Source organism: Fomitiporia mediterranea, assembly GCF_000271605.1.
Source record: "Fomitiporia mediterranea MF3/22 unplaced genomic scaffold FOMMEscaffold_1, whole genome shotgun sequence".
Taxonomy (NCBI): Eukaryota; Fungi; Basidiomycota; class Agaricomycetes; order Hymenochaetales; family Hymenochaetaceae; genus Fomitiporia; species Fomitiporia mediterranea.
The window spans coordinates 5,923,718-5,949,222 of NW_006760386.1; the positions used below are offsets into that span (position 1 = coordinate 5,923,718).

The 25,505-nt window shown below is 44.3% G+C and overlaps 7 protein-coding genes across 7 annotated transcripts; 5 read left to right on the forward strand and 2 right to left on the reverse strand.

The window, feature by feature from the left end:
- Window positions 1-319: 319 nt before the first annotated feature.
- FOMMEDRAFT_144233 (uncharacterized protein) lies at window positions 320-4,001 on the reverse strand (the record flags this gene model as incomplete). The annotated part of the gene is made up of 8 exons (XM_007262084.1): window positions 320-1,233; window positions 1,314-1,525; window positions 1,601-1,741; window positions 1,807-1,922; window positions 2,031-3,554; window positions 3,617-3,683; window positions 3,776-3,853; window positions 3,903-4,001. 8 exons carry the CDS (start codon window positions 3,999-4,001, stop codon window positions 666-668), a joined length of 2,805 nt encoding a protein of 934 aa, XP_007262146.1. The 3' UTR covers window positions 320-665.
- A 204-nt stretch (window positions 4,002-4,205) lies between these two features.
- Window positions 4,206-6,639, forward strand: FOMMEDRAFT_164898 (WD40 repeat-like protein; the record flags this gene model as incomplete). Its single annotated transcript, XM_007262085.1, has 5 exons — window positions 4,206-4,586; window positions 4,646-4,767; window positions 5,003-5,511; window positions 5,566-6,243; window positions 6,326-6,639. The coding sequence occupies exons 1-5, from the start codon at window positions 4,366-4,368 to the stop codon at window positions 6,635-6,637; spliced, it is 1,842 nt and encodes a 613-aa protein (XP_007262147.1). The 5' UTR covers window positions 4,206-4,365.
- Window positions 6,640-7,658: 1,019 nt separating this feature from the next.
- Window positions 7,659-8,191, forward strand: FOMMEDRAFT_150904 (uncharacterized protein; the record flags this gene model as incomplete). The annotated part of the gene is made up of 3 exons (XM_007262086.1): window positions 7,659-7,768; window positions 7,836-8,008; window positions 8,079-8,191. The coding sequence occupies 3 exons, from the start codon at window positions 7,659-7,661 to the stop codon at window positions 8,189-8,191; spliced, it is 396 nt and encodes a 131-aa protein (XP_007262148.1).
- Window positions 8,192-8,407: 216 nt separating this feature from the next.
- FOMMEDRAFT_16660 (uncharacterized protein) lies at window positions 8,408-13,442 on the reverse strand. Its single transcript, XM_007262087.1, has 14 exons — window positions 13,065-13,442; window positions 12,831-13,007; window positions 12,712-12,780; window positions 12,444-12,647; window positions 11,553-12,390; window positions 11,447-11,500; window positions 11,309-11,396; window positions 10,932-11,254; window positions 10,729-10,882; window positions 10,440-10,669; window positions 10,233-10,384; window positions 10,006-10,184; window positions 9,072-9,956; window positions 8,408-9,012 (listed from the first exon to the last, which is right to left on the reverse strand). Exons 5-14 carry the CDS (start codon window positions 11,664-11,666, stop codon window positions 8,627-8,629), a joined length of 2,565 nt encoding a protein of 854 aa, XP_007262149.1. The 5' UTR covers window positions 11,667-12,390; window positions 12,444-12,647; window positions 12,712-12,780; window positions 12,831-13,007; window positions 13,065-13,442; the 3' UTR covers window positions 8,408-8,626.
- A 1,991-nt stretch (window positions 13,443-15,433) lies between these two features.
- Window positions 15,434-16,251, forward strand: FOMMEDRAFT_150906 (uncharacterized protein; the record flags this gene model as incomplete). The annotated part of the gene is made up of 5 exons (XM_007262088.1): window positions 15,434-15,497; window positions 15,587-15,651; window positions 15,708-15,871; window positions 15,918-16,087; window positions 16,139-16,251. 5 exons carry the CDS (start codon window positions 15,434-15,436, stop codon window positions 16,249-16,251), a joined length of 576 nt encoding a protein of 191 aa, XP_007262150.1.
- A 209-nt stretch (window positions 16,252-16,460) lies between these two features.
- Window positions 16,461-16,901, forward strand: FOMMEDRAFT_150907 (uncharacterized protein; the record flags this gene model as incomplete). The annotated part of the gene is made up of 1 exon (XM_007262089.1): window positions 16,461-16,901. The coding sequence occupies one exon, from the start codon at window positions 16,461-16,463 to the stop codon at window positions 16,899-16,901; it is 441 nt and encodes a 146-aa protein (XP_007262151.1).
- Window positions 16,902-17,001: 100 nt separating this feature from the next.
- FOMMEDRAFT_138161 (uncharacterized protein) lies at window positions 17,002-20,479 on the forward strand (the record flags this gene model as incomplete). Its single annotated transcript, XM_007262090.1, has 6 exons — window positions 17,002-17,073; window positions 17,200-17,646; window positions 17,705-18,241; window positions 18,323-18,679; window positions 18,745-19,016; window positions 19,082-20,479. The coding sequence occupies 6 exons, from the start codon at window positions 17,002-17,004 to the stop codon at window positions 19,407-19,409; spliced, it is 2,013 nt and encodes a 670-aa protein (XP_007262152.1). The 3' UTR covers window positions 19,410-20,479.
- Between the last annotated feature and the right edge of the window lie 5,026 nt (window positions 20,480-25,505).

Consider the following 25,505-nt stretch of genomic DNA (forward strand, 5'->3'; position numbering starts at 1 on the left):
ATTTTGATTCTGAAATTGTATGTACTATAATGAATTGGATATTGTATTGTGTACTATGAATTCAAGTTGTCTATCAAATTATGAATCACATTATCCAATAATATTAATAAGTAATGAAGTATTTGTAGCAACAAGTCTATCACTACATCTGAAGACCAATCTACAATCAGATAGACTTCTTTAGTATTTCGTTTCATTTCTTGCTGATTGATCTATCACAGTGTTTGCAACCTACCATATAAAGAGGACAGGACAATTGAACGCAAGACAGCTCCAAAGGACATTGACACGACAGTAACAAAAGAATGTCAAGTAACAGCTCAACAGCAAAGCACGACAACACGACAACACAAAGAAAGTGAAAGAAAAAGGAAACCAAACAATAAAAAAGAAACAATATGTATGACCCAAAGCACCAAAGAAAGCCAAAGCCATCATAAAAGATAAAAAGAGGACAAAATCACATCATTGTAACACAACAAAAGAAAGCGTATAATTACGAATAGAATTAATTACACGTACATCCTCAGTCCTCAATCCTCAATCCTCAACGAAATAAAAACAAAACAAATCCGAATTCCACAACGAACCATGAAAACGATAAAAACCACTCGAAGACTGAGGGACAAGACACAATCACGCCTACGCGCACCAAACAACGAGTCCTACAACCCAACCTTCCTCGGACTTCCTCCCCCATTCCCACTCGGATTCTGACTTATCGGAGGCGGCGGCGGGATCCCAGCACCCGGCCCAGCAGGCCCATGTACACTCATCCCTCCTCCTCCAATTCCTCCTCCCCCACCTCCACCTCCACCTCCACCTCCACCACTCTTCACCTTCTTCTTCGTCACAGCCCCACTAGCAGGCCTCAAAACCTGTCCCAACGGCCCACTCTTCGTCCTCCCAACAGGCGGTTGATCATCCGGTAACACCACAACTCCCACTCCCACTTCCATGTTCCTCACAGGTGGCAACACCCTCGGTGCCGGTTCTTCTGTACCCATTTCTCGAGCTAGCTCGAGATCTAGTTGACTAGGCAGAGCTGGGGGAGGTGTGATGAATGGTGTGGGTGCACTGGGGTTGGTACGTGTGGAGTAGGCGTTGAATCGTTGGACGTAGAAAGGTCGGAGGAGGCCGATGACTTTTGTTGGGTTGTCGACGTGGTGTGGTGTGAGTGGGGCGAAAGATGGGGGTGGAGGGTAGGGTGGAGGCGGTTCACTCGGTTTCGCACTGTTCCCAAGGTAAAAAAAAGGAAATAAAAGCGAGGTATAAGCAAACAATTCCTGAGAGGTAACGAGAGAAGAATGTACCCATTCTGAGCATTCCGCTGCTTATTCTTCCCTCTGAGCAGCTTCTTCGGTATCGTAAGGCTTTGCAGACCAAGATCGCTTGCGATACCCAGCTCGCCCAGACCGAAGAAATCAACACCAAGCGCATCAGCAAAGTTACCCATAACAAGCTCGTTATCTTCATCCTCGTCCTCATTAAAGAACGCATCGTCGTCCAACGCAGCCTCCACGGTCTACCAAACGAAGTCAGTCATAACACTCAAACACACCCAAAAGAAAACAAGGAGGGAGCGGAGAGGGATACTCACCACCTCATTATAAGCATTCGCAAGCTTCTTCTCCAAATCCGACAACCGACTTCCATACCTCACCACATCATCCGTAATATACCGCTCCAAATCCCGGATGTGCGTGATCCCGCTTTCGAAGAGCGTGTGTAGTATGATTTCCTACAAATCAAATGGAAGTGTATGAGAAGGTGAAGTTGGTATGCATGGGTAGAGTGGTTACGCACCTCCGCACTCATCTGCTGCGAATACTTATCACACAAATACCGTAACGTCCGTCCAACATTAAACAAGTACTCGCTCGCTACGCCTGTGAACACGTCCAGCGCGGCTTTCGAGGTGCCTATACGCGCCATCCATCCAAAAATAAACCAAATAAATAAATAACCAATCAAATCAAATTCACAGTCAGTCTAGTGAGGTTAAAGACAATCAGGAGAAGATAACGCACTTTGAAACCCAGAATGCTCCAACACCTTCCTCCCCATCCACCTCAAACAACTCCTCGCAGCTTCCTCACCTACATCCAGTCCTCTAACCCCTCCTTCCTCTCTTACCTCTCCAGCTCCTCTGAACCCTCTAACTCCTCTATCCGATCCTCGTTGCAAACTCTTCAACCTCAATCTCCAAGGTCGGTCATCCACCAACACATCATCTTTCTCCGGGTCGTCCATCATCCCATTCCCACTCCCACCACCAAGTCCAGATCGAAACCCCGAATCTGGCGGCTCCCCACCCATACCTAATGGCCCAGACGTACTCCCCCCGTCATCCAAAACGTTCAACGCAAGGAACTTATCATGTATCTGTCGTACGCGCCGCAGGCTTCGTATGTTGTTATTGATAAGTCCGAGGAGGGATTTCGGTGGAGTTTGTGAGGAGAGAGGGTGGAGAGGGGGACGACGCTTCTTTTTTTTCTTTCGTATTCGTAGTTGCGGTTGTGTTGTTCGAGGGAGTGTTGAGTCTAAAGTAGTTGAAGAAGTAGAGGGATAAGAGGAAGAAGAAGAGGAAGCGGGATAAGGAATAGAAGGCAAAGCATTCGCCATAAGCTGGTTACTCGTCGTCGCTTCCCACCATAACTCAACAGGGTCCACACCATCTACACCCATACCATCCATACCATCCACACCCATACCCATACCATCACCATGAACGTTGAAAGAAGAAGAGGCAGTAGTACCACCAGAAGACCTCGTCCGTGTGCGCGCACGTTTTCGAGGTCGGACATCCCCGTTAACTGCGAGTTTACGTTTGTCGCCTACTTCTCCGTTCATTATTTCCATCCCGTAGTCGAGGTCATAGTCGTCCGCTGAGTCGTCTGTTTGGATGATTTGTCGGAGTTTGTCTGTGATGGGTGTTGGAAGGCGGGATGGGCCTGCGACGTTGCTCTTGTTCTCAGCTTCAAGATCAAGGTTAAGGTCGACGGATAGGGAGAGTTCACGATCAAGCGAAGCAAAGTTCGACATCCCCATTGCAGTTCGTACGAAGGCGGGTTGGTCTGCGAACGTTGCTTCTCGTCGGGGAGGTGGTGGGGAGGCTGGTGCGATAGACATAGGTCGAGAGGTAGAACCTGGTTTCTTTACGATCACGGTAGGGACCTTAGAAGGTAGGGGTCCAGGCGTAGCTGAGTGTTTGCGCGAATGATGTCCATGCCCATGCCCATGTCCAACGCCATTCCCATTAACCATAATCCCATTCGATTGTACGGCTCCAGGTACATGTCCATGTATCGGTGTAGGTACAGGTATAGGCGGGTCAAGTCGATCCCTCCGATCCGTAACATTCTTCAACAACCTAATGGCCTTCTCTCGTAACCGCTTCGCACACATCCTCAGCGGGTGATTATCACCTGTATTATACACGAAACAGTTCGACCAGATAAGTTCGAGGTCATCTTGGAATTCTGCTTTTGATTTGTAGGATTTTTGTTTGACTTTGCGGAGCATTGTTTGGAGGTCCATTGGTTCTTTGATGACTATTTCGAATTCATTCAAACGGTTAATTTAATTTATTTGTTTGAATGGTTGAGCTACGCACTTTCGTAATAATCCGGGTAGTCAGTCTTAGAAACAGGTTTGAGGAACGCTTCAGCATCGCGGTTGTCCTATAAACATAAACAGAAAGTGTCAGAACACGGGTTCACGCGCCGCGCCACAGACGCGACCGAGCCGCCGAGCTGAGCTGAACGATACACACGATTGTGACAGTGCGGAGGTCCTGAAGTACACCTTCAAGAGAATCATAAAAGGGGTCCGAGAGCTTCGCGTCGTGTCCCTGTGGATTGTTAGGGGTGTGGTTTGTAAGTGTGAATGTGGTCACGCACCCGGCCATCCTTGACAGCGCTGAGGAGGCGCTTAAGCTCTGCGTCTGAGACGCGGACGTGGAGTCGCTGTGAAGACAGCGACTGCAGCAGGTTCTGCATCGCAGTGTCAGTGCCAGTAAGACCTCAACGACTGGCTACTCACATTCATGCTAGCAGACACAAGGACACTCGAGTTGCGAGTGATGACGGACCGAGCAGGCCTGGCTGCCTAATAAGGAAGGAGACCAAACAACAACAACAACACGCGTCGTTCAGTCTCGCGTCGACCGGCTCTTCGTCGCTGCTCTTGCCTCTCCCCGCCATCTCGCTGCTGTGGCCCACGCGTGCTGACGTACCCCACCCATGCTCGCCTAGTTACTCGCCGTCGGTATTCTCTCTACTCAGTCTGCTTTCGCTATTCGTCAACAACACCCCTCAAGTCCAAGCACACCAGTTATTACACTCGACACGCACGCACGCAGATATGTCCGGCCTGAAGAACTCCCCCTTCGGCAAGCGCCTCCGCGCACCCCACCCGGACACTGACATCGACGACGACCGTGACGCTCCCGCACGCAACAAACCACGCGTCAACCCAATATTCGGCGTGTCGAACCTCTCCACGCCTTCCCTTGACTCTCGCTCGACGGATGAAAGTGCTGGGCCTTCGTCGCCGGAGTTGAGGCCTAAGGATTATAACGATAGGTGCGTCGTGTCGCATTTCTGCCCGGATTGATTTTACTGATGCGACGGGGCGCGTGTAGGTTTGTACCGTCAAGAGACGAGGGAGATATTCGGACGAGTTATAATCTTATGGACGATGGTGGGCCGCAGACACCCTCTAGGACGCATAGGATGATCCCTACGGAATCAGATGCTCTCCGAGGTATGTAGGACGTGTTGCATATGCTTCCGTGTCGATGATTTGCGTCGAGGGCTTGGTTGTAAACGACGGCGCCGTATCAAGCAAAGGTTGCAGATTTGCCTATTCACAACACCATTTGCAACTTTCTTTGATTCCGGTGCCTGTTCGTTACGACCGAGCAGCATCAACGCCCGCTCCTTTATTTTTACCAATCCATACAAACGTTCTCCGATACTGATTCTGGACCTTTCAACAGAACAAGCAAACACACTATTCAACTCAATACTACACACCGAAGTAACACCACCTAACGTTCGAGAATCCTCACCCGAACGAACAACAAACGCAAATGCATCTACATCAGCATCCACATCCGCACTCCCTACCACACCCTCCCGAAAACGTCTCTTCAACTTCACCTCTCCCTCCCGATCCTCAAACCCCTCCACACCGACCCGACGACTCGACACCCCAACAGACGAAGTCTACTCTCTCAGTCCCGTCCGCGCCGAATCTCGACGCCTCCTTGAAAGTCCACAACGAAAATTACGAACTGTATGCAAGACCCCCTATCGAGTTTTAGATGCACCCGATCTCGCGGACGACTTTTATCTGAATTTGGTTGACTGGTCGAGTACGAACATACTTGGTGTTGGGTTGGGTTCGTGTGTGTATTTGTGGACTGCACATACGGCTGTTGTGTCGAAGTTGTGTGACTTGCAGTCCCAGACGGATACGATTAGTTCGTTGTCTTGGGTTCAGAAGGTAAATCACATCCCATTTTGTATGGAATTAAAATGCTGATACGCGAATAAATAGGGCACAACACTAGCAATCGGCACCCTCTCAGGTCGGTTACACATCTACGACGCACACACCCTCCAACTCCTCCGTTCTTACCCACAAGCACACGCCCAACGCGTCGGTGCACTCGCATGGAACCAACACGTCCTCTCGTCCGGTTCTCGAGATCGATTAGTCCACCATCGAGACGTCCGCGAGGCAAACCAAAGACCGTTTAGGAAATGCGCGGGACATAGACAGGAGGTGTGCGGGTTGAAGTGGAGTGGGGAGGGAGGGGGGGTGCAGAGTGCGATGCTTGCGAGTGGGGGGAATGATAATAAGGTGTGCATTTGGGATTTGAGGGGGTCGAGGAGGGCTTCGGTGGTTGGAGTTCCTACTTCCACTTCTGCTACCAATCCTTCTATCACTACCAATTCCACTACCTTTACCACTACCACTTCGGACATCGCCCCTCCTGGTGTTGTTGCCGCCCCCTCAACTTCAGCATCAACATCAACATCAACAACAGAAGACCCACCAGGAGACCAACCACTCTACAAGTTCCACGAACACACAGCAGCTGTGAAAGCCCTTGCGTGGGACCCTCACGTACCTGGTATACTCGCAACGGGCGGTGGGACGCAAGATAAGACGATCCGTTTTTGGAACGTGCTTAATGGGAGCATGTTGAATTATTTGGATACGGGGAGTCAGGTACGTTTCACTTTCCCTTCGCTCAAACAGCAGCTCAATCCATTCGATAATGAAAACTAATTAAGACTAACACTTTCTGTAGGTCTGCAACCTCACCTGGTCCCTAACATCCCACGAACTAGTCTCCACACACGGTTTCTCCTCCTCAACCGCGCAAAATCAAATTTGTATCTGGAAATACCCATCCTTAGATATGGTCGCTTCCCTCACCGGACATACACACCGCGTACTCTATTTGGCTATGAGTCCCGATGGAGAGACGATTGTAACAGGTGCGGGGGACGAGACGTTGAGGTTTTGGAATGCGTTTCCTAGTAAGAAGGAGGTTGAGAGGGGGAGGAGGGCGGGGAGGGAGGGGGGGAGTAAGTTGGATTTTGGGAGGTTGATTCGATAAGAGGGGTTGCGGGGTTTTCCTTTTCTTTCTTTTCTTTTCTGTTTGTTTTGTGCTGTTTTTGTTATGTTTTCTTTTCTTTTTCTCTTTTTTTCGATCATGTGTTTTCTGTTTCTTGTTGTATGATCACTACGCCACACCACGCCCATCTGCACTTCTCACCCTCCACATGATTCCATGACTCCACGTTATGAAAAGCAACGCTTCGCATGCATGCACGCAAAATTACATATATATATATACTGCATATACCTATTACCTGTCACCTATTACCTGTTATCCCCCAATGAATCTCATAGCAATCCCATGACAAGTAAGTAGTAGTACGTACGTACGTACGTATCTATAGTTACAGTAACTTTATGACTCCATGTTTCCATATCTCCATGTTCCATGTCCATACCCATCAACATTTTTTTGAGGTGGACTCCCTCTTCTGTCTTACGTTTTATGTTTGCCAAAAGGAAGTGGCACGAACCAATTGGCAAGCAAGGTTTGTAAGTTGCAGTAATAGCAAACTTTGGATATGGTTATTTAATACTTAATGGGTGGTAATAGTATAGTAATGAGTGTTTGCTTAGATAGTGACTTTGCCATCTTGTAGCAACTCTGTGGTATGGTATGACATAATTCCTGGTATATATCTCTAAAAATAAACACCAGGGTCCAGGGCTGCTGGTTGTAACTTATGGTACAATTACAACACAGGGGTAAAGTACATTAAAAAAACGAAAACTCTGCCCAGTAGCAACATCCCAGGGGGGGATTCGGAATTCCTGCCCCTTCTTAAGTACATAGAATCGCAATTTCACGTGATTGAAGAAGTCTATTTTTAGTCTGGCCTGGCTCAGAGACATCTAGCCAGCACACCCTAAGCTTCTCGAATCTCGACACTGGTCGAAGTTCCAGTGTAATAGTGTAAGTCTCATATCTGTCACTCTTTCCTCGCCCTTTTATGATGCAGAGCCAGAGCAACGTCATCAACGCACTACAGTCACCTTGCAAACAGTCTAGCCTAGCCTACATGACAGCCCAGGCGCCGGATCTGGCGGCCGCAATAAACAACGTACAAGGTGCACTGATGAACTTGGCGAATTATGTGGAGTTTGCACAAGCCGAAAATATCATATATGAGTAGGTTTTTATTCTGTCCTTCTGTCCTTCTGTCTTCCATGACTAACTAACTAGGTGTCCGTGTCAGGGTTGTTCAGCGTGAAGTACGACAACACAACATGAGAGCATTCAACTGGAGAGGCAACGCCGACTCAGAACCACACCTAATTCCACCACCACTTCCTGGCTTTCAGCAACAGCTGGAACTACCTGAAGGCGTACACTTCCCACAAAATACTCATCAATTCTGGAGGCTAACCGGTTGAGTTATTCTATTGTATTTCCCAGTATGTGTGTCTCGCATTGAGACCCTGATTTTTTTTCTTTCAAGCGGCTAGCTATCGTGCTATTTTACAAGCTTATGGACAAGCTATTGATGGTAATCGCTATACGCTTCAGGATCGCCTTCGCAAGTTTATCACCCTTCCACCACTTGATGGTTAGGTTAGAGAATGAGGCCGAGGTTGTTTTCGGGTATTTACAACGTTTTATGTTTGGCTGTCCTTCTCGTATTTCATTTGATCTGTTCTGTGTCTCAGGATTGATATCTGTAACTCTGTAACTTTGGTAGTGGCATAACATATATTTAAATATATTTTACTATTTTGCTTGTGGGCTCACTAGCGGTTTGAGTTGTCATTACAAACTGGGTGCTAAAAGCCAGACATAGACATGTAAAGATACATAAGTAGTATAGATGGGTTACAGAGTATTGAGTCAATTAGAGGTAGGAGAAGCAACTTCCGGGTAGTTTGAGTTACCATTACGAACCAGGTACTGAAAGCTGGAGACATAGACATGCAATGACCCATATTAAATATGCAAAACCCCAGAAGTACAGGAACGTGAGATGAAATTATTTAGTTTCTTCCCCACTACCTAAGAATCTGGTGTCTCTGAGGTAGTAGCAGGATGAAAGGAGCGTTCTGGCTTTTTCCGCCCCTCAAACATAGACCTGAATAATCGGTCTGAACTCAAACCGAAGAGCTTCAACTTCGTTGGCCGTGTTTGAGAGCTTGAGGGCGTCCCAGATTGCGCCTGCGCAGATGGTGTGAAATTCCCCTGTGTGGTAACATTGGCGACACCAGTGGGTTGTGCTGTTTGTCCCGATTGCGACTCTATGATTGTTGAATGCTTTGGTAGACGAGGCGTTGCCGATCGTTTACGATCGAGATGAACTGGTTCCATACGAATAATATCGCCTAAGTCCCGATACGTCTGTTGCTCGAGGCTGTCATACGGTGGGGGCTGCAGAGTTATAGAGGCTGATAGTAAAGCATTTAGTCGGGAAATCTTTCCCCCCCAAACAATTCGTGCGACTCACGTGCAGGAGGAACTAGTATTCCCCTCTGCTTTAGCAGATAGGACAATCTACGTAAGGCGACATTCAATAAAAATGCGTAGTGTTCGAGCTTCGTCACGGCCTGAAATCCACCGACTGATCCTGCACGTTGATGGTCCTGACAAAATATTACCGTGGGGACGGGCCCGTAATGAGAAAATCTCGCCGTCTGCGTCTCATATACAAACATGTCAACGTTTGCAGGTGGTAGACGCATCGTAGTCAACTTCAGAGGAAGTGCTTCCTTGCCATCAGAGCTAGGGTCGTTCGACGTTTCCCTCGGAATAGACGCAGATGCTTTCCCGCACACCGAGCATTGTAAGCAATGTGAGTGCCAGCGATGATACGTACCCAGCCGTGCACATTCCTCTTCGATTGTGGTTCCACATTTTATGCAAAGATCTGAAGGTTGTTTGATGGAAAGGGGCTCCACCAGTGGAACGCGCGAATCAGGGCCATCGTTGAAGGAACTCAATGGTGACTCGCCCGCAATCTCAGGAGCCAAACTCTTGAAACCATACGTCACGCCCCGCGTGTTATCCGCTCCGCCGAAAGCGCCTGTATGCTTTTCGCTGTCTTGTACAGCCCGACGGGCACTTGGACTACCGCCCTGAACAGCAAGAAGACGCAATTTGTCGAGGAAATTGTCTATTGCCTCGTGGGCTGAGTGATCGCGCTCGAGTTTGAGGTTACCCGTGAGCGCTATCCGGATGAGGATCTTCAAGTAATGAGCGAGTCCTGTCACGGAAGCTAACAGCTCCTCGGTCATACCAGTCCGCCTTTGATTGTCTTGGGGTCTCGAGAGCAGTGTGAAAAGATCCACAGTCTTTCGACATAGAAGACGTGCCTCGCGGACATGTGACATGCCTACATATAAGTCAGCATGAATAGCAATCTCATAATGGAGTTTGCATGCCTTTCAAATTTAGCCGAGAGAAACATGTCTCCATGTCGTCAATTGTTGCAAACAGGACTTCGACGCGCAAGATAAATTTTTCTGACATACGGAGAGCATTCAAGTACTGGCCAGTGCTAACATGTCGCAACGTATCTGAAATGCAGGCTGCACTCGCCTCCTCAAACGCCGACAGCACACTATAAACGATTGAGCCATTTTCAATAGCCAGAAAAGCAGGATCTTACGTCCAAATACGATATATATGCTGCTCCATCCGCACCTGTTTATTTCCAAGCGATTGCGCCGTTTCTTTCTCCTCTTCCTCTTTCCACGGTTCCTCGCCCACATCAATCGCGGAGGTATTGGAACTCGCCGGTCTAATCTTGACTTTCCAAAACTAAAATTTGAATGTGTCAAAATGCCCGTCCTATCTACATCATAGGATGTCTGACCTTGTCAATCATATAACATTCCGGATGCCAGCATTCATCACGATTATTACGATTGATTTCCACGAATTGCTTTAAAATAGCGCTGTTGCAACCAACACATTTGGTTGCGAACCGAGTCGAATAGTGAAAGTGACAGTAAACGTCATTTTTGTGCTCGTAATAAGAGTCTTGAGGTCCGAATAGTACCGGGCACACTGTACACGTAAAATGTTCGATATGGTACTTCTTGTCTGAAATCCATCGGCCGATGTGAGAGAAGTGTGGAAAGAATGAAGTGTGAGGTGCTCACTACAAGCCGTAACATAACTGCCTCTTAATGCCCGGCCACAATTGGCACAAAGCAAGTTTAGTCTACGGAAATAATCCTGCTCGCACAGCGGCTGCTGTTTGCCACCAGGACCGTCAGTGGGAAAGAACTTAGACGCAACCACAGCACCACAGTCCTGACCACCCGTTCAGCAAATTGTTTTCGCTGAAAAGTTTGATACGTACCCTGCACCTAAAACACGGAAGATGCCAGACATTTCCTAGAGCCCTTACAAATGCACCCTCCATTGGCAAAGAGCAAGCCATGCAGACCGTGGTAGCAGAAGGTGACGCGCCAGATGCATTGCCGTTCCTGCGACCAGTATACTTGGGCACTGTGACGTCAGATCCTTGTCTGAGAGTTCGGTGTCCGGGGATATCATCCTCACTAGCACTGCGGCCATGCTCACCAAGCATCATAGGCGATGACAATACAGGTGGTTCATCGGCTTCCGTAGATGAGCCGCTTGCAACATCGGATATAGAAGGCAGCAACGCTACTGTTCCAACTATCATTCATACTCGCAAGCAATCCGGAAATCGATCACAGCATAATAACATACCAATACTTTGTATCGGGGAATCGGATTCTACCTTGACTTCAAGCCCCGCGAAATGAAGCTCTTCTGGTCGCTTTGCATCGTCTTGCGTCTATAGAAGCTGGATTAAGTTATTACACCTACGAAGATACTTGTGCTAACCTCCGCGAAGGAACGGACAGCCGGCTCATGGATGACAGTAGCATCTGCATCTGTCTATAGTGTATTTGAGTAACAACCCAGGAATGCGTTGATATACTACGCTCACGTTACGAACGATATAGTCTATAGCAGATCCATGATCCATGATCTGGGAAATGCATAACGATCCAAGTAAGTCATAACCGTATGTCTGGTATTTCACAGACCTTCTCGATATCATCTTCATCAGAACGACGGCTTGGTGAAATAACTTCGACAAATTCGTCAGAACCTTGAGTCAATGATGCAGACGATTTTGGCGTGTCCGATCTTTCTTGGGAGGCACCATCAACTTTATCCACGAGAGTACGACGAAAACTATCGGGGCTCAGAGACATACCTCTACCTCGAGTATTTTGGCCACTAGACGGATCCCCAATGATAGCATGAGTATCTAAGGGCGAAGTCGAGACGGAAAGATTTGACTTGGGTTGCCGCGGCCCGAATAACTTTCCACCAGTACGATTTGAAGAAGATGAAAGGGGACGCAAGTCTTGAGACGTCGGAACTGTATATGAATGAAGAGGAGAAGCGACATGTGAAGTTTGTGAACTGTCTTCGTCACAAAGCGGGGCTGCACTACTGGCGGAGACAGAGGCTACATTCTGCCAATTTGATTCCTTGGTAGGCCTTGATGAGCCTTTTGCAGACGCATCACTTGAGGGTAGAACATCCTTTGATCTTGAAAATACCTCCAATCGTGCCGCCACGTTTGTCATTGATGGGCGTTCTAAGGGCTTCTGGTTCCAGGAGGATAAGCAGATAGTTTTCAGAGTCTCCGCCTCTTGGGTAGAAATTCTCTTTGGAAATGTCTCTGGAAAGGGAGGCAAATCATAGTTTTGCAATGCTGCTATTGCCTGGACATCCGACAGTCCTTCGAACGGGCGTTTTTGACTCAATAGCTCCTATCGTGTTATTGATAAGAATTGTTCTCTCTCTTCAGCGCGGCGATACTCACAAATACAGTCATCCCAAACGCCCACACGTCGGATTGCTTCGTATGTCCCATAGATCGTTCAGTCACAAGCTCATAAGCAAGGTAGCTCGACGTCCCTTTCAGGTCAGAGGTGAGTTGGGCGAGAGTCCGGCTTGCAGCCAAGATTCGAGAACATCCAAAATCGCATATGAGAGCTTCACCATCATTCGAGACGAGAATGTTATCCTTGCCAACAAACGTAGTGTTAATGATATTCGAGAAAACATCCAATACACTCCACGATACGTACAGATTTGATGTCCGAATGGATAATGCCTTCCTCGTGGAGATACGCAAGACCTTGGGCAATCCCAGAGACCTTGCGGTCTGTCAGTACGAACATTACGTGCAACGGGAGAATATTCATACCAAACGCACCACGTCGGCTTCGGGATGCGTTCTAACGTATATCCAAGCCGATCCATTATCCACCCATTCCGATATCAGTAATGGATACCCAGTCCCCCCGTCGAAATCATATCCAAGGAGAGAAAGAATGTTCTTGTGCTTCAGCTTTGACCAGACGTAAATCTCCTTCTCAAACAGCTGCACGGACAAGTCATCGATCGACAATGATCGCGTGATATCCAATCAATGGCTCACCAGTCTGATGTCATCTTTCAAATAGAATCGAAGACATTTGATAGCAACCCTAACTGAACCTCGTCCTTCTACAACGTATCGACCTCTGGAGATATCTCCATACGCACCCGTCGACACAGATTTCTTCCTTTTGGAAATGAGCCGACCCGCAAGATTTAGATGTGCAAGTTGATTGAGGATCTCTGGTGAAATATGGTATAAAGGGTTTTGATCGGTCTCCGACGCCTCACTGTCGCTGTCGTACCCGCGACCATTCATAGTACATGTACGTGCAAGGAGGTGTCGCTAAAGAGAACTAGAAGAATCGCTTCAAATATATGGGATCAGGAACCTGGGAAAATTAGTTCACAGCCATGCTGTGAACGTTTGATCTGTCTCTTTGGCTACATATTTAGTAAATCCCGACAAGACTAAACAAAGATATAACAGACTAATTCACCGGAGCTGGCTGTGCGCTGTATAAAATGCTGTCAGTTATGGAACAGGCATATGTAAGACACTATTATGCACTTCTGTGACATGCATACGTGTTCCTAGTGATGATGTGATGAGTTGTCAGATGACTCAGATCATGATGATTTAAGGTTACATAAGACGCCATGTCCAGTTCTGGCCCCTGGGTGCTCCAGTCCTTGCCAATGATTTCCAATTGAAGTCTGTTGACTGGCGGAACACAGCGATCCAATGGTCTACAGTGTGGGACTAGGCTTGTGAATCTACCTATGAACAGCACATACAGCTCTCATATTGAATTTATGGGACCTGCAGTTGTAAACCAATAAGATTAGTCTGTTATTTTGGATTTAGAAGGTAAATCCATCTAAATTATTACATAGCTTGATAAGCTCACATTCTGAATTACCAAAGTAGAATTGCTCTTAAAGATTTGTAATTGTAGTAGGATTTGAAAGTATTTTCTTCTAGTCTGACACTGTATGCACATTCTCAAATACAGTATAACCTGACATTAAGCATAGCTTTATATGTTCATTAAGGGTAATGCTTGGTATATAGGAAGCACATATTGACAGGTAGCTTCAGCTGCTGTTGAAGGTTAGGAACTGGCAGGAAGTGGTTGTGGAACCAGGCATGGTTCTGAAGTAGTGTTGCCTGTCCAGTCAAAAGCATTCAGGTCTTGTTGTTGTGCTTCATGTAGAAGAAACCTGACAACTTAATTAGTAATATTAGTCATGGAAGACAAGGATAGAATATACCTACTTGTATATTTTAAAAAAGATTAATATCTGCAATACTTTTTTCTGGTCTTATTATGTACTGAAGCCTAAAGAGAAGATACACTTGCAAAGCAAAGGTTCAGAAGCAAACTCTTGACAACACAATAGATGCAATGTCTTTTTAAATGCCATCAGTATCATTGTACAGTAGATCGTGCCGAGTTGCAATTCCACGTGATTGTAGAATTCTAGTTCAGTCCAGCCAGCCCTTTCAATGTTTCACCCGGACACAACTGGTCGGCCCTCGTCCAATTTCCACGTTTATCTTTCCATGATCAGGATGGTCATATAACCTAATACGAATGTCGCCGTAGCTGCCACCAGAGAAGATGCGAGCAGTTCTGTCGTATGATAAACAATCCGAGATATCAAAACGTTTGATTGATGCAAGAATCAATTTGAAAGAATTGGTGTCAGTCATGGATCCTTGCTGCAATAAGCTATCAGCTAGAAGCTCCCGACAGACAAACAGCAAGGAATGGAAAGCAATGCTCAGCTGTGGGCATTGTTTTTGAATTGTACACTGGGCAGTGTTTTCGCACGAAATTGATTTTGAACGGGTCGTGCTGGCCGGAATACTGAATAGTTATCAAGTAGCCAAACATGTTTTTTACATCAAGTATATTAACAAGTGATAACAAAGGTAGTATCCTCTCAGGTATTTTCATTCTAAACAGACTAGGTTTGGTAGAATATAATACAAATTTTTTATGCAGATCTTTGTGCATTGAGACAAGGTAGAGTAGACATGTAGAAGAAATTTGAGCTTAATTTGCTTTCTGTCATGTGTATACTTACACGTGCATATGGAGGCAAAAGAACATGGAGGCAAAAGAACATGAACTGAGCAAGGATGTGGAGAAGGCATTTTGAGTACTTGAGAGTTATGTACCCTTAGTAGCAGAGAGAAGTGTTGGTGTAATCAAGGATATGCATCTTCTGTGTAAATTTGCATTCTAAATCACTATATTATTTCTATATTTATTGACATTTTTGATGTTGATGATGGTGTTGATGTGTATGATGGACATGTCCGACGGTCGAATCTGCTCAATGTTGCAGTTATCCACCGAGTAGACTCAGTTGACCAACTGAACGAGAAATATGCTGAGGCAGTCAAGCGAGTAATTTTAGATGGAAGACATCATCGAGGGCCCTCGGCGAAAGTTCCTATGGAAGGGAATGGCAATATGGTATGGTATGGTATTAATGCAGTCAGTGTCATTGTACGGTAGATCGTGCCGCTTTTTATGGAAGTTGCAATTCCACGTACTTGTAGAATTCTAGTTCAGCATAGCCAGCCCTTTCGATGTTTCACGACACATCTGGTCGACCTTCGTCCAATTTTCACTGTAAGTCTCATTTCTACACTCTGTCCTTGCCACCATAAAACTCTTCTATGATGCAGAACCAAAATAACATTGCTAACGCGCTACAGCAACTTGCAAATACCCTTGCGAACCTGACAGCCCAGGCGCCGGATCTAGCTGGCGCGATAAATAATGTGCAAGGAGCACTAATGAACGTGGTTAACAACGCGGGTCTCGGCGATGCCGAAATTCTACTTTATGAGTAGGTTATTCTGTCTTTCTGTCTTCCATGACTAATTAAGTGTCAGGCTTCTTCTGCGTGAAGCACGACAACACAACATGAGAGCATTCAACTGGAGAGGCCCCGCTGACGCAGAACCACACCTGGTTCCACCACCACTTCCTGGTTTTCAGCAGCTGGAGCTACCTGAAGGCGTGCAGTTCCCACAAAACACTCATCAATTCTGGAGGTTAACCGGTGAGTATTCTATTTCTCAGTGTGTCGCGCAGAGACCTTATTTCTTTCAAGCGGCTAGCTATCGTGCTATTTTACTCGCATACGAACAAGCTATTGACGGTAGCCGCTATACGCTTCAGGATCGCCTTCGCAAGTTTATCACCCTTCCACCATTTGATGGTTAGAGAATGAGGCCGAGTTTGTTTCGGGTATTTGCAACGTTATATGTTTGGCTATTCTTCTCGTATTTCACTTGATCTGTTCTGCGCCTCGGGGTTGTAGTCTGTAACTCTGTAGCTTCGATAGTACCACACAGCACATGTGCATATATATATACATATATATTGTTCTATTTTGATTATGCATCAGATGGAATGTATCGGCGAAGGTTCTTATGGAAGGAAGAGATGGGAGAGGCGATGGCCGAGAGCGGGCGGAGTTTGAAATGTGCCCAGATAGGATAGGACGAGCCAGCGAATGGCGGACGCCCAACTTTTTCGTCCGGACGTCCATCTGCCCTCGTCGTCGCCGTCGTCGTCGCGCACAGGCCGCTCTTTTCGCCGCTTTCGCCTTCGCCGCCGCTGCCCTCGTCGCACACGCCCCGCCGCTCCCCGTCCACAGCTGGCGCGCACGCACGTCATTTGGGCTTTTGTTCGCGTTCTGCCTCTCTCCATTTTTATCTATTGATACCGCACCACCTTCAGTCGCTACTTTCCTTGTGTTGTTTGTGCGTGTCTCTCTTTACAAACCCCCTCACACTCGTTTGTCCTCCTCCTGCCGTGCTTCCGCACACCCCGCTCCTTCCTTTCTTATTCATATCTATATTGATATCTGATCTTTTCCGTGCTTTTTAATTCTCTGAACACTTTTCCGTCGCCCGTTGTGTGCCTTTTCTGTCTGTCCTCCACAACCATTCCAATCTTTTTACACACCTTATGGCCATGGACGACGCTCAGACAGTTTTCGCGTACCCGCCGAGCTATTCGTTTGATCTCGATATGTCAAAGGTTCGTTTTTTTTTCTTCTTTTTTCATTCATCTTGTCCTCATTCTTCGCATCATGCTTTTTTGAATTCCCTTTTTGGTCTTATTGGGCCGGAAAATTTCTCTTACTTACCGTATTGTATTTTACAGAGGCCGCTCGAAATGACCGGAGGACCAGAGACCAAGAAAGCACGATGGTCACCCAACTCATTTTCCAACAGTCCCGTCGTGAACTCTACTCGCGACTTGTTCGCTAATTACGGCTACGGCAATCATGCTGCCATCAATCAGCCCCAGCAACAGCAGAATCAGCAGAACGCGGGGTATGGCACGGGCAGCCTGGGACTTGGCAACAGCAACGGCCAATTGTACTCAACCCCATCTCTCACTGTTAATACCGCGACTGGTGTGAATGGCTCTGGTATGACCTCGCAGATCAGCCCGAGCTCGGCTACATCGCCATTCCCGAATATGCAGTCTCAGAATAATGGCTTTGGGAATTATGGCATGAACGGAATGCTTGGTATGGGCATGGGTATGGGTATGCTTGGTGTTAATGGATTCCCATACAGCCCTCAAATGGGATCTTTCCAACAAGTGAGTATCACGATCTTATCTTTTCATTTTCGTACACGTTTTACTCACGCGTATCTAGAATTTCGGTCAACAGCGCATGGGTAACTTGAACGTGCCGATGACCCCAACCTCGGGATATTCTCCCGTCGCGCTTAACGCCGCTCTGGGTTCTGCAGGCAACGCGACTGCACGGACAGTCTATGTCGGCAACTTGCCGTCAACTGCATCCGTCGACGAGCTTCTCAACCTCGTCCACTTCGGCCCGCTCGAGTCCATCCGAGTCCTTCCTGAGAAGTCGTGTGTCTTCTTGAGCTTCCTCGACGGTGCGACGGCAGCAGCATTCCACGCTGATGCGACTGTTAAGAAGTTATCGTTGCACGGTCAGGAACTAAAGATAGGCTGGGGCAAGCCAAGTCCTGTACCAAGCCAGGTTGCTCTTAGCATTCAGCAGAGCAATGCGAGCCGGAACGTATACATTGGTGGACTCGATGAAAACATGACTGAGGAGCAACTTCGTGACGATCTCAGTCGTTTCGGTCTTATCGACCAAGTCAAAATTGTGCGCGACAAGAACATTGGATTTGTTCACTTCTTGAGCATTTCTACGGCTACTAAGGTTGGTTCGGTTCTTCGCTTTGATTTTATCTTATGAACCGGTTTTGATTTTATATTTCCCCCTTTTTTTCCCCCTCTTTAGGTCGTTGCGACTTTGCCTACTGAGCCCGTATGGGCGGGCAAGCGCATCAACTACGGCAAGGATCGCTGTGCATACATACCAAAGTCGCAGCAGGCAGCAGCACAGGCAGCCCAAGCCGCTGCTGCACAGTCCCTTGTTGCACAGTCTGCAGCGCAACTGTCACCATTGCAGACTTCTCCGTTCTCACCATATGCACCGTTCTCGCCTGAAGGTGCTAATGCGCTGGGTGCAGCGAGCCTTAACCGCACGGTGTATCTTGGGAACATCCATCCTGAGACGACTACGGAGGATCTGTGCAACTCCATTCGGGGAGGTGTTCTGCAGAGTATTAGGTATATGCAGGATAAGCATATCGCCGTGAGTAAAGTTTTTTTCCTGCCTATTTTTAGATCACGTGCTAATAAGCATACGCATTACAACAGTTCGTCACCTTCATCGACCCTACTGCGGCCTTTACCTTCTACCAGGTCGCATCGTATCAAGGCCTCACTCTCAATAACCGACGTCTCAAGGTCGGTTGGGGCAAGAATTCGGGTCCTCTTGCACCCTCACTTGCACTTGCTGTTCACTCGGGTGCGACACGTAACGTGTACATCGGAAACATCGAGGACTTCGATAAGTTCAACGATGAGAAGTTGAAGAGAGACTTTGGCGAGTTTGGTGATATCGAACTCGTCAACTTCCTCAAGGAGAAGTACGTCTCTTTTCATCTCATTTTTTCTCGGGAACAGACACTAATGATTGAGGAATCTTTGATAGGAACTGCGCGTTTGTCAACTTTACGAACATTTCGAACGCGATCAAGGCGATCGACGGGATCAAGAGCAAGCCCGATTACACAAACTTGCGTATTGCTCATGGGAAGGACCGGTGCGCGAACCCACCGCGTTCGGGCCCACAGGGCGGTTCGGGAGGTATGAGACGCTCAGCGAGTGGGAACACAGCGGCTAGCGTCGCTTCGCCACTTCCGGATTCCAATGCAGCGGAGTTTGAGCTGGACGTTCAGGATGCAGGGTATGCGGATGCAGATTTAGCGGTGGGGAATGCAGAGATGTTGGTGAAGGACGACATCGTCGCCGTGAATTAAGTGCGCTTCTCCACCGCGAATCGGAATGAGGTGCTTTAATTCGTGTTGTTTATTTGGATTTTTGGTTTGGCGAATGTTGACGTGGTGCGGTTTAGTTCGCCTGTAATATGTATGTCCTGTCCTGTGCTGTTCGAAATACCCCATGCCTCTCTCTGCCTCTGCCTCCCCTTCCTCAGTTCTGGCTCCGTCTCCTATATCTCCTCCTATCTCCTCCTGTTTCGTCTCGTTTTTCGTCGTTTCGTGATCTCCTGATCCCGTGATCTCTTCGTTCTCTTGTTCTTTAGTTATATTCGTAATATGGCGCTCCCTCTTCCCTCTTCCCCTCGCTCTCCTTCTCTGTCTCTATCTGGCTTTGGCTGTCTCATCTCATCTCACCTGCCTCTCCTGCGACTTGACTTGACTTAGCCACGAACGATATTTCGATATTTCGATGTTCGATAATTCGATAACCGATTATCCAATCCCATGTAACGTCCCCACCTACCTACCTACCTACCTCATCATTCAAAAATTTGACGCGATTACATGGAGATGGAGGCCGAGTTGGAGATGATGATGAAGATCGAGAGATGTACCCCAGACTCAGAGCAGACTTAAAACACTCAACGTGACGAACAGAACGACGAAGAAGCAGAACGGAACGAAATTGTTATCTCAGCTCAGGCGTTGTTTCCTACCTATCTTTCCTCCTCTCCGTCCAACTTTACTGGTCTCGAATCGACTCGATTCCGTGCTGTGCTATTTATCGTATATGCGTTATTGCGTATCAGGCATCTTTCGAATCGCCCACGCCGTACCTCCCTGCACATCGATATTCATCCGTTAATAAATGCCTGCTTACCTGGCGGATGGGGGATGAGGAGAATAGGTGCAAAAAGAGGGAGGGACACGTAGGATTAGTGTAGGGGAAGGAGAACGGCAAAATTCCCCTCTTCTAATTTCTCTGTCCATTGTGTCCTTGCTTCCTCTGGCCACTTCATCGCGTCATCTTCATTCTGCCTTTGCTCCCGTTCATCTGTTCCAGACATCCTCGGGCTCCTGTTGAACATTCGCCTTTCCCCCTTATTTTTTCCCCCCTTTTTTCCCTTTTACTTTCGTTTTCTTTCTTCCACTTTTTCAAGGTTGACTTTCGAATATTTGAGTTTCGAGTTGAGAAATTGAGATCTTATTATTACATATGTTTATCCTTTATCTCTTCTTTTTCCCTCTCCTTTGTCTTTCGACGTATTTACTTACCTTCATTTGTGTTTCTTTTTGTTCGGTTGATAGTTGATAGTTGATAGTTGATAGTTGATAGTTGATAGTTGATAGTTGATGTTAATATTGCCTTTGTGGCTGTGAGTACAAGTAGTTGAGTTAGGGTATGGTTGATTTTGGGGAGTATAGTATCTACTACCTTAGTAGGTCGTGTCAGTACGTTTGGTTGAGCATGTGGGTGGTAAGCTTTAGTTTAGTTTAGATTAGTTTAATTTACAAAGGAGTGTAGTGACTGATCTCTGGTGCTTGGTGGTGATAAGTAACTAAGTGGGATGAGGTTTGACAGTGAGAAAGTATAATTTTGTTAATTTGAGTTACTCAAGCTATTATTTAGTCCTGTCTCAACAACAGACACTTCCCCTGAATTGGTGTAAAACTAGTTCATTTAAAAATAAGTATCTTCACAGTAATTGAGCAATAATTGTTTTTAGATTAGAGTATTCTAGGAATAATGTAACAATTTTGTGATACCATCAGTGTATATGGTGGCATTAATAAATGATATTATAAGACAATGATACTTTCTCCTATTTCGAGTAGAGAAGTACCATAAAACCTTGTGGCAAAAGAATATTGTGAATAACATGTAAGATTTTCAAGACTTTTTTATTCTCTATTCTCTATTATTATCATCTTAACATTTTGTCTTGACAAGCTACTACTCAACTGGAGAGCTGATAGTAACCTGCCAAAGCATCCTCTTATTTCTTCTGGTCAGCCTTCTTCTTAGCATCCTTTACAGCCTTAGTGTTTGTCCAGCTGCCAAGAGGATCCAACTTGTCTCTTGCATCTGTCAGGAGCTTGCTATGTTGATCAGCTTTGATTTCTACCTTCTTCAACTCTTTACTGTTGATGTCCTTTACACCTGTGGAAAGAAAGGTTATGGATATGATAATATATCTGGATTGTCAATTGGTCAACTTATGGAGAATGTACTTGGAAGGTGCTCTGCCAATGAATTCTGTCTCTTCATTAATGTGTACTGTGCATCTGTACTGTTTGACAACTAAATAAGTAGAGACCCACTCTCAGTAACAATGTATAGAAGCAAACATGGACTACTAATCACACAAACCCATGCCAGTTTCAAACAACATAGTTCTGATAGCTGGTGATTTGGATACCATTTGTTCTTGTCTCCTTAAGATGTATTGACTACTTGACTTATTATTGTTTGTTGCTTGAGTGCTTGTTGTCTGGTCCTTCCAAGTTGCTGAATGGTGCTTCTTTTATACCTGATTATTGGTCCTAGGTATAGTACTAGTTTTTGTCTTTCTCTATTGACATCATGTACCTTGCTTCCCTTTGTTCATACATTATGTTACTTAGTAGCATGAAACAACCCATCCATGTTTGAAATAAGAAGCTGGGCAGATGCAACTCAATGTATCAAGATAATCAGTATCAATTCTTAGTACATCATGTTCTAGTGTATCCCAATTTTATTTGTTTCCATGTAAGTCTTCCTCACATTCTGCAAGCTAGCCTTCCTAGAGAAGTTGAAGTGTTGTTATTTTGTAGAACATTATCATGGAGAAAACTCACTTTCTGTAGTATACTTGTTAAACAACATTATAGTAACATAACAACTTTAAATAATATATTATTGTAAGATCTACAAGTCTGAGGATTATAAGAAGACTTGGTATAGATTCAAATAGAGGAAACAATATCCTATTGTTAAAAGTAAATAATTACTTACTATTCTTTCCCCCCTTTATACAATTCAATATCTTTATAATACATATTATACTATAATCTTTACAATTAATCATATAAAACAAATAAGTGTTACAAGATGTAGAGACAGGACTACCTATAATTGTATAAGTATAGAGTACTGTCTGAACTTGTATACTAATGATAGGCCTTGGTCAACTCAAGAATATTTTGTAAATATAGTCTTGTTTTAGTCTAGAATATTGATTCTATAATGTGAGTCTTTAATGTGAACAATACTATAAGACTGTAAGAAATCTTACTTATCTCTGTTTCTGAATACTATACTAAATACAAAGTCCTGAACATACTAACCTTTATATTGTCCTTATCTTGTATAAGCTAAATACAAAGTCCTGAACATACTAACCTTTATATTGTCCTTATCTTGTATAAGCAAATACATTATTTTCTCAGCTCTATTATAGTCTGTAGTATCTACTATTCCTTATTCTAAGTATTCAGAGATACTATAAAACATCTTATAACAATTGTAACACTACTAGTATGTACTTACATACATACATATAACAGGCCTTGAGTATATAGTAGTAGGGAACATATTGTACTATCCTATTTAGAACATATTAAATACAGTTTAACAGTTTCCTGTCTGAGCTGACCTACTTAGTACTAAAGTTCAGAATAATGTTCCTACTAACTCATATAAACTTCTAATAGATTCTAATCAGTTTCTCTTACATAATCAGTATTTTTAACAAGTCACTATTTATCTTAATACTTTTGTATTAGTAACTGTAACATTAGTAGACTAATCCTTTTAGGTCTCTTTTAGTATAGTAGTTCTACACTAGGAGAACTTAGGGAAATCACAATATACTAGTAGAGTATTCAGAATTCTAGTAGAAAGTAAACAAAGGTATACTTTAATAAAATTATAGTATTAAACAAATACTATAGATTGTAATCACATTAAGTAGAGTATATATAATTGTTAGTGTTTTGAGGTTGTAATGTTTCCCTAAGAGTTAGTCACACAAGTAGGGGTTCAGTAGGCTCTGCTCATAGTGTATAAGTGTTAATACAAGTTAACTGTATAGTTTGTAATGAGCTTTATTGTCCTTAGATTGAAGTAATATATATACTATCTAATATTGTATGTCTTGGATGTATGTCTCAGAAGACATGTCTCTACAATAGTGTATATATCACAAGATGATGAGTTTATCACAAGACAATGACTTTATAATGTCTCAGTTAGAATATATACAATATAAGGACAAGAGACACTGAGCAGTCAATTGTCACCTTACCCCTTGTTCTTGCATGCCTTCTCTCTTTACAGGTTATGAGCCTTGCACTCCCTGCCTGTATTAACTTAGCAATATGGTTCCCCCTCACACTGATACACACTGTAAACCAGCCAACATACTCAAATACTTTGGTCAAAACATCACCATGCTTAAGACTGAAGCAAACTACAAGATGTGGCATTACTGCATTGTTTCTAGTGTTGCAGCTATGTGCTTCAAACACTTACTAAAGGATGAACCACAGAATGAAGCTAAGAGGGAGATAGCTAAGGCCATTCATACATACATAGTTAATAACATTACTGATACTATATTAGCAAACTATATGCATTTTGATATGTCTATCCCTCAGCTAATGAAGGTGCTTGAAGAATGCTTCAACCCTCAAACAGTATATAAAAAGGCTATTGACAAATCAGCACTGTTCATCTGTAGAGATCATGTTAAACACTTCAGACATACATTAGACAGACTTGAGAAAGTATATACAACCCTGTCTGTCAACAGTAATCCACTAAGAGACTCTACATAAAGCAGCAATATTGCTTGCTACCCCTGAACAATATACACACATAGTAAATACAATAATACAATCTACTGATGCCTAAAACAAAGGCAAACCAGTCAATGAACATAAGAAAGTTGAACTAAAGTAACTAATTCTTATATTGTAGAATGCCTACAACAATTACTATACTAAACAAGCACAAGATTCTAATGATCAGACAAAGAATAATACACACACTAATACAATGTATAAAGCAAATAAGTAGAGGAAATTCAATCTGCTGAATCTGTTCAATCTGCCAAATCCATTCAATCTGACAAAAGCAAAATGTTTCAATTGTAGAAAAACAGGACATTTCTCTAAGGAATGCTGCAAACCTCCTACTAAAGCTATGAAGCTTGCCCACACTAAACATTAAGCTAACATTGTACATAAAACGAACCAAACTGTGGAAAACACAACAAACACATTTATTATTGAAAACCCAAACAAAAACAATGTTGAATTAAAGGAAGGCAACATTGAAATGAATGATAACACCTATACCCTTATTCTGAGCAACCAGGACAAACAATTCAAACAATACACTTCCTAGGTATGTACTAACATATTTACAAATACAATCATAGCTAATGAGAAATCCTATATGTAAACAATGGATTTACTTGATTCTAGTGTATTAATACATGCTACCCCTTATCTATTTCGATTAACAGATGTACACAACATAACTCCTACAATTGTAACTATTACAAATAGATCAACAATGACTCTTAATCAAGCTGGATCTATGTATATCAAAATCCTGAAGAATACATGAGAAAGAAGCATTATAACATTACAAAACATCTATTACTATCCACAAATGAACTTTTCCCTCATAAGTCAAGTGCTACTATGTAGGGAAGGCTATTCTTTTATGTTTACAAACAATAATTGTACTATAACATTACCATGTAACAAATATGTCAGACATATACAATTGAGAAATAACTTGTATATTTTGTACAATAACCATTTGTTAAAAACAATGAACAAACTATCTATTTATGATATACATAAACACCTTGGACATATAAGTTACAATTATATTAAATGATTATTAAAAACACAACCAAGTGTACTATCAACTAAAATAATGAACTATGAAGAAAAAGAATGTATTGAATGTATAAAAGCAAATATTGAACATACTCCAATACCAAAACTACATTAATCTCCTCTTACAAATCAATTTGGAGATCTTATTCATATTGATATCATTAGTCCTATTGAACTGTACACATATAAGAACATACACTACTTATTAACAATTGTAGACAATTCTACTTGTTAGTG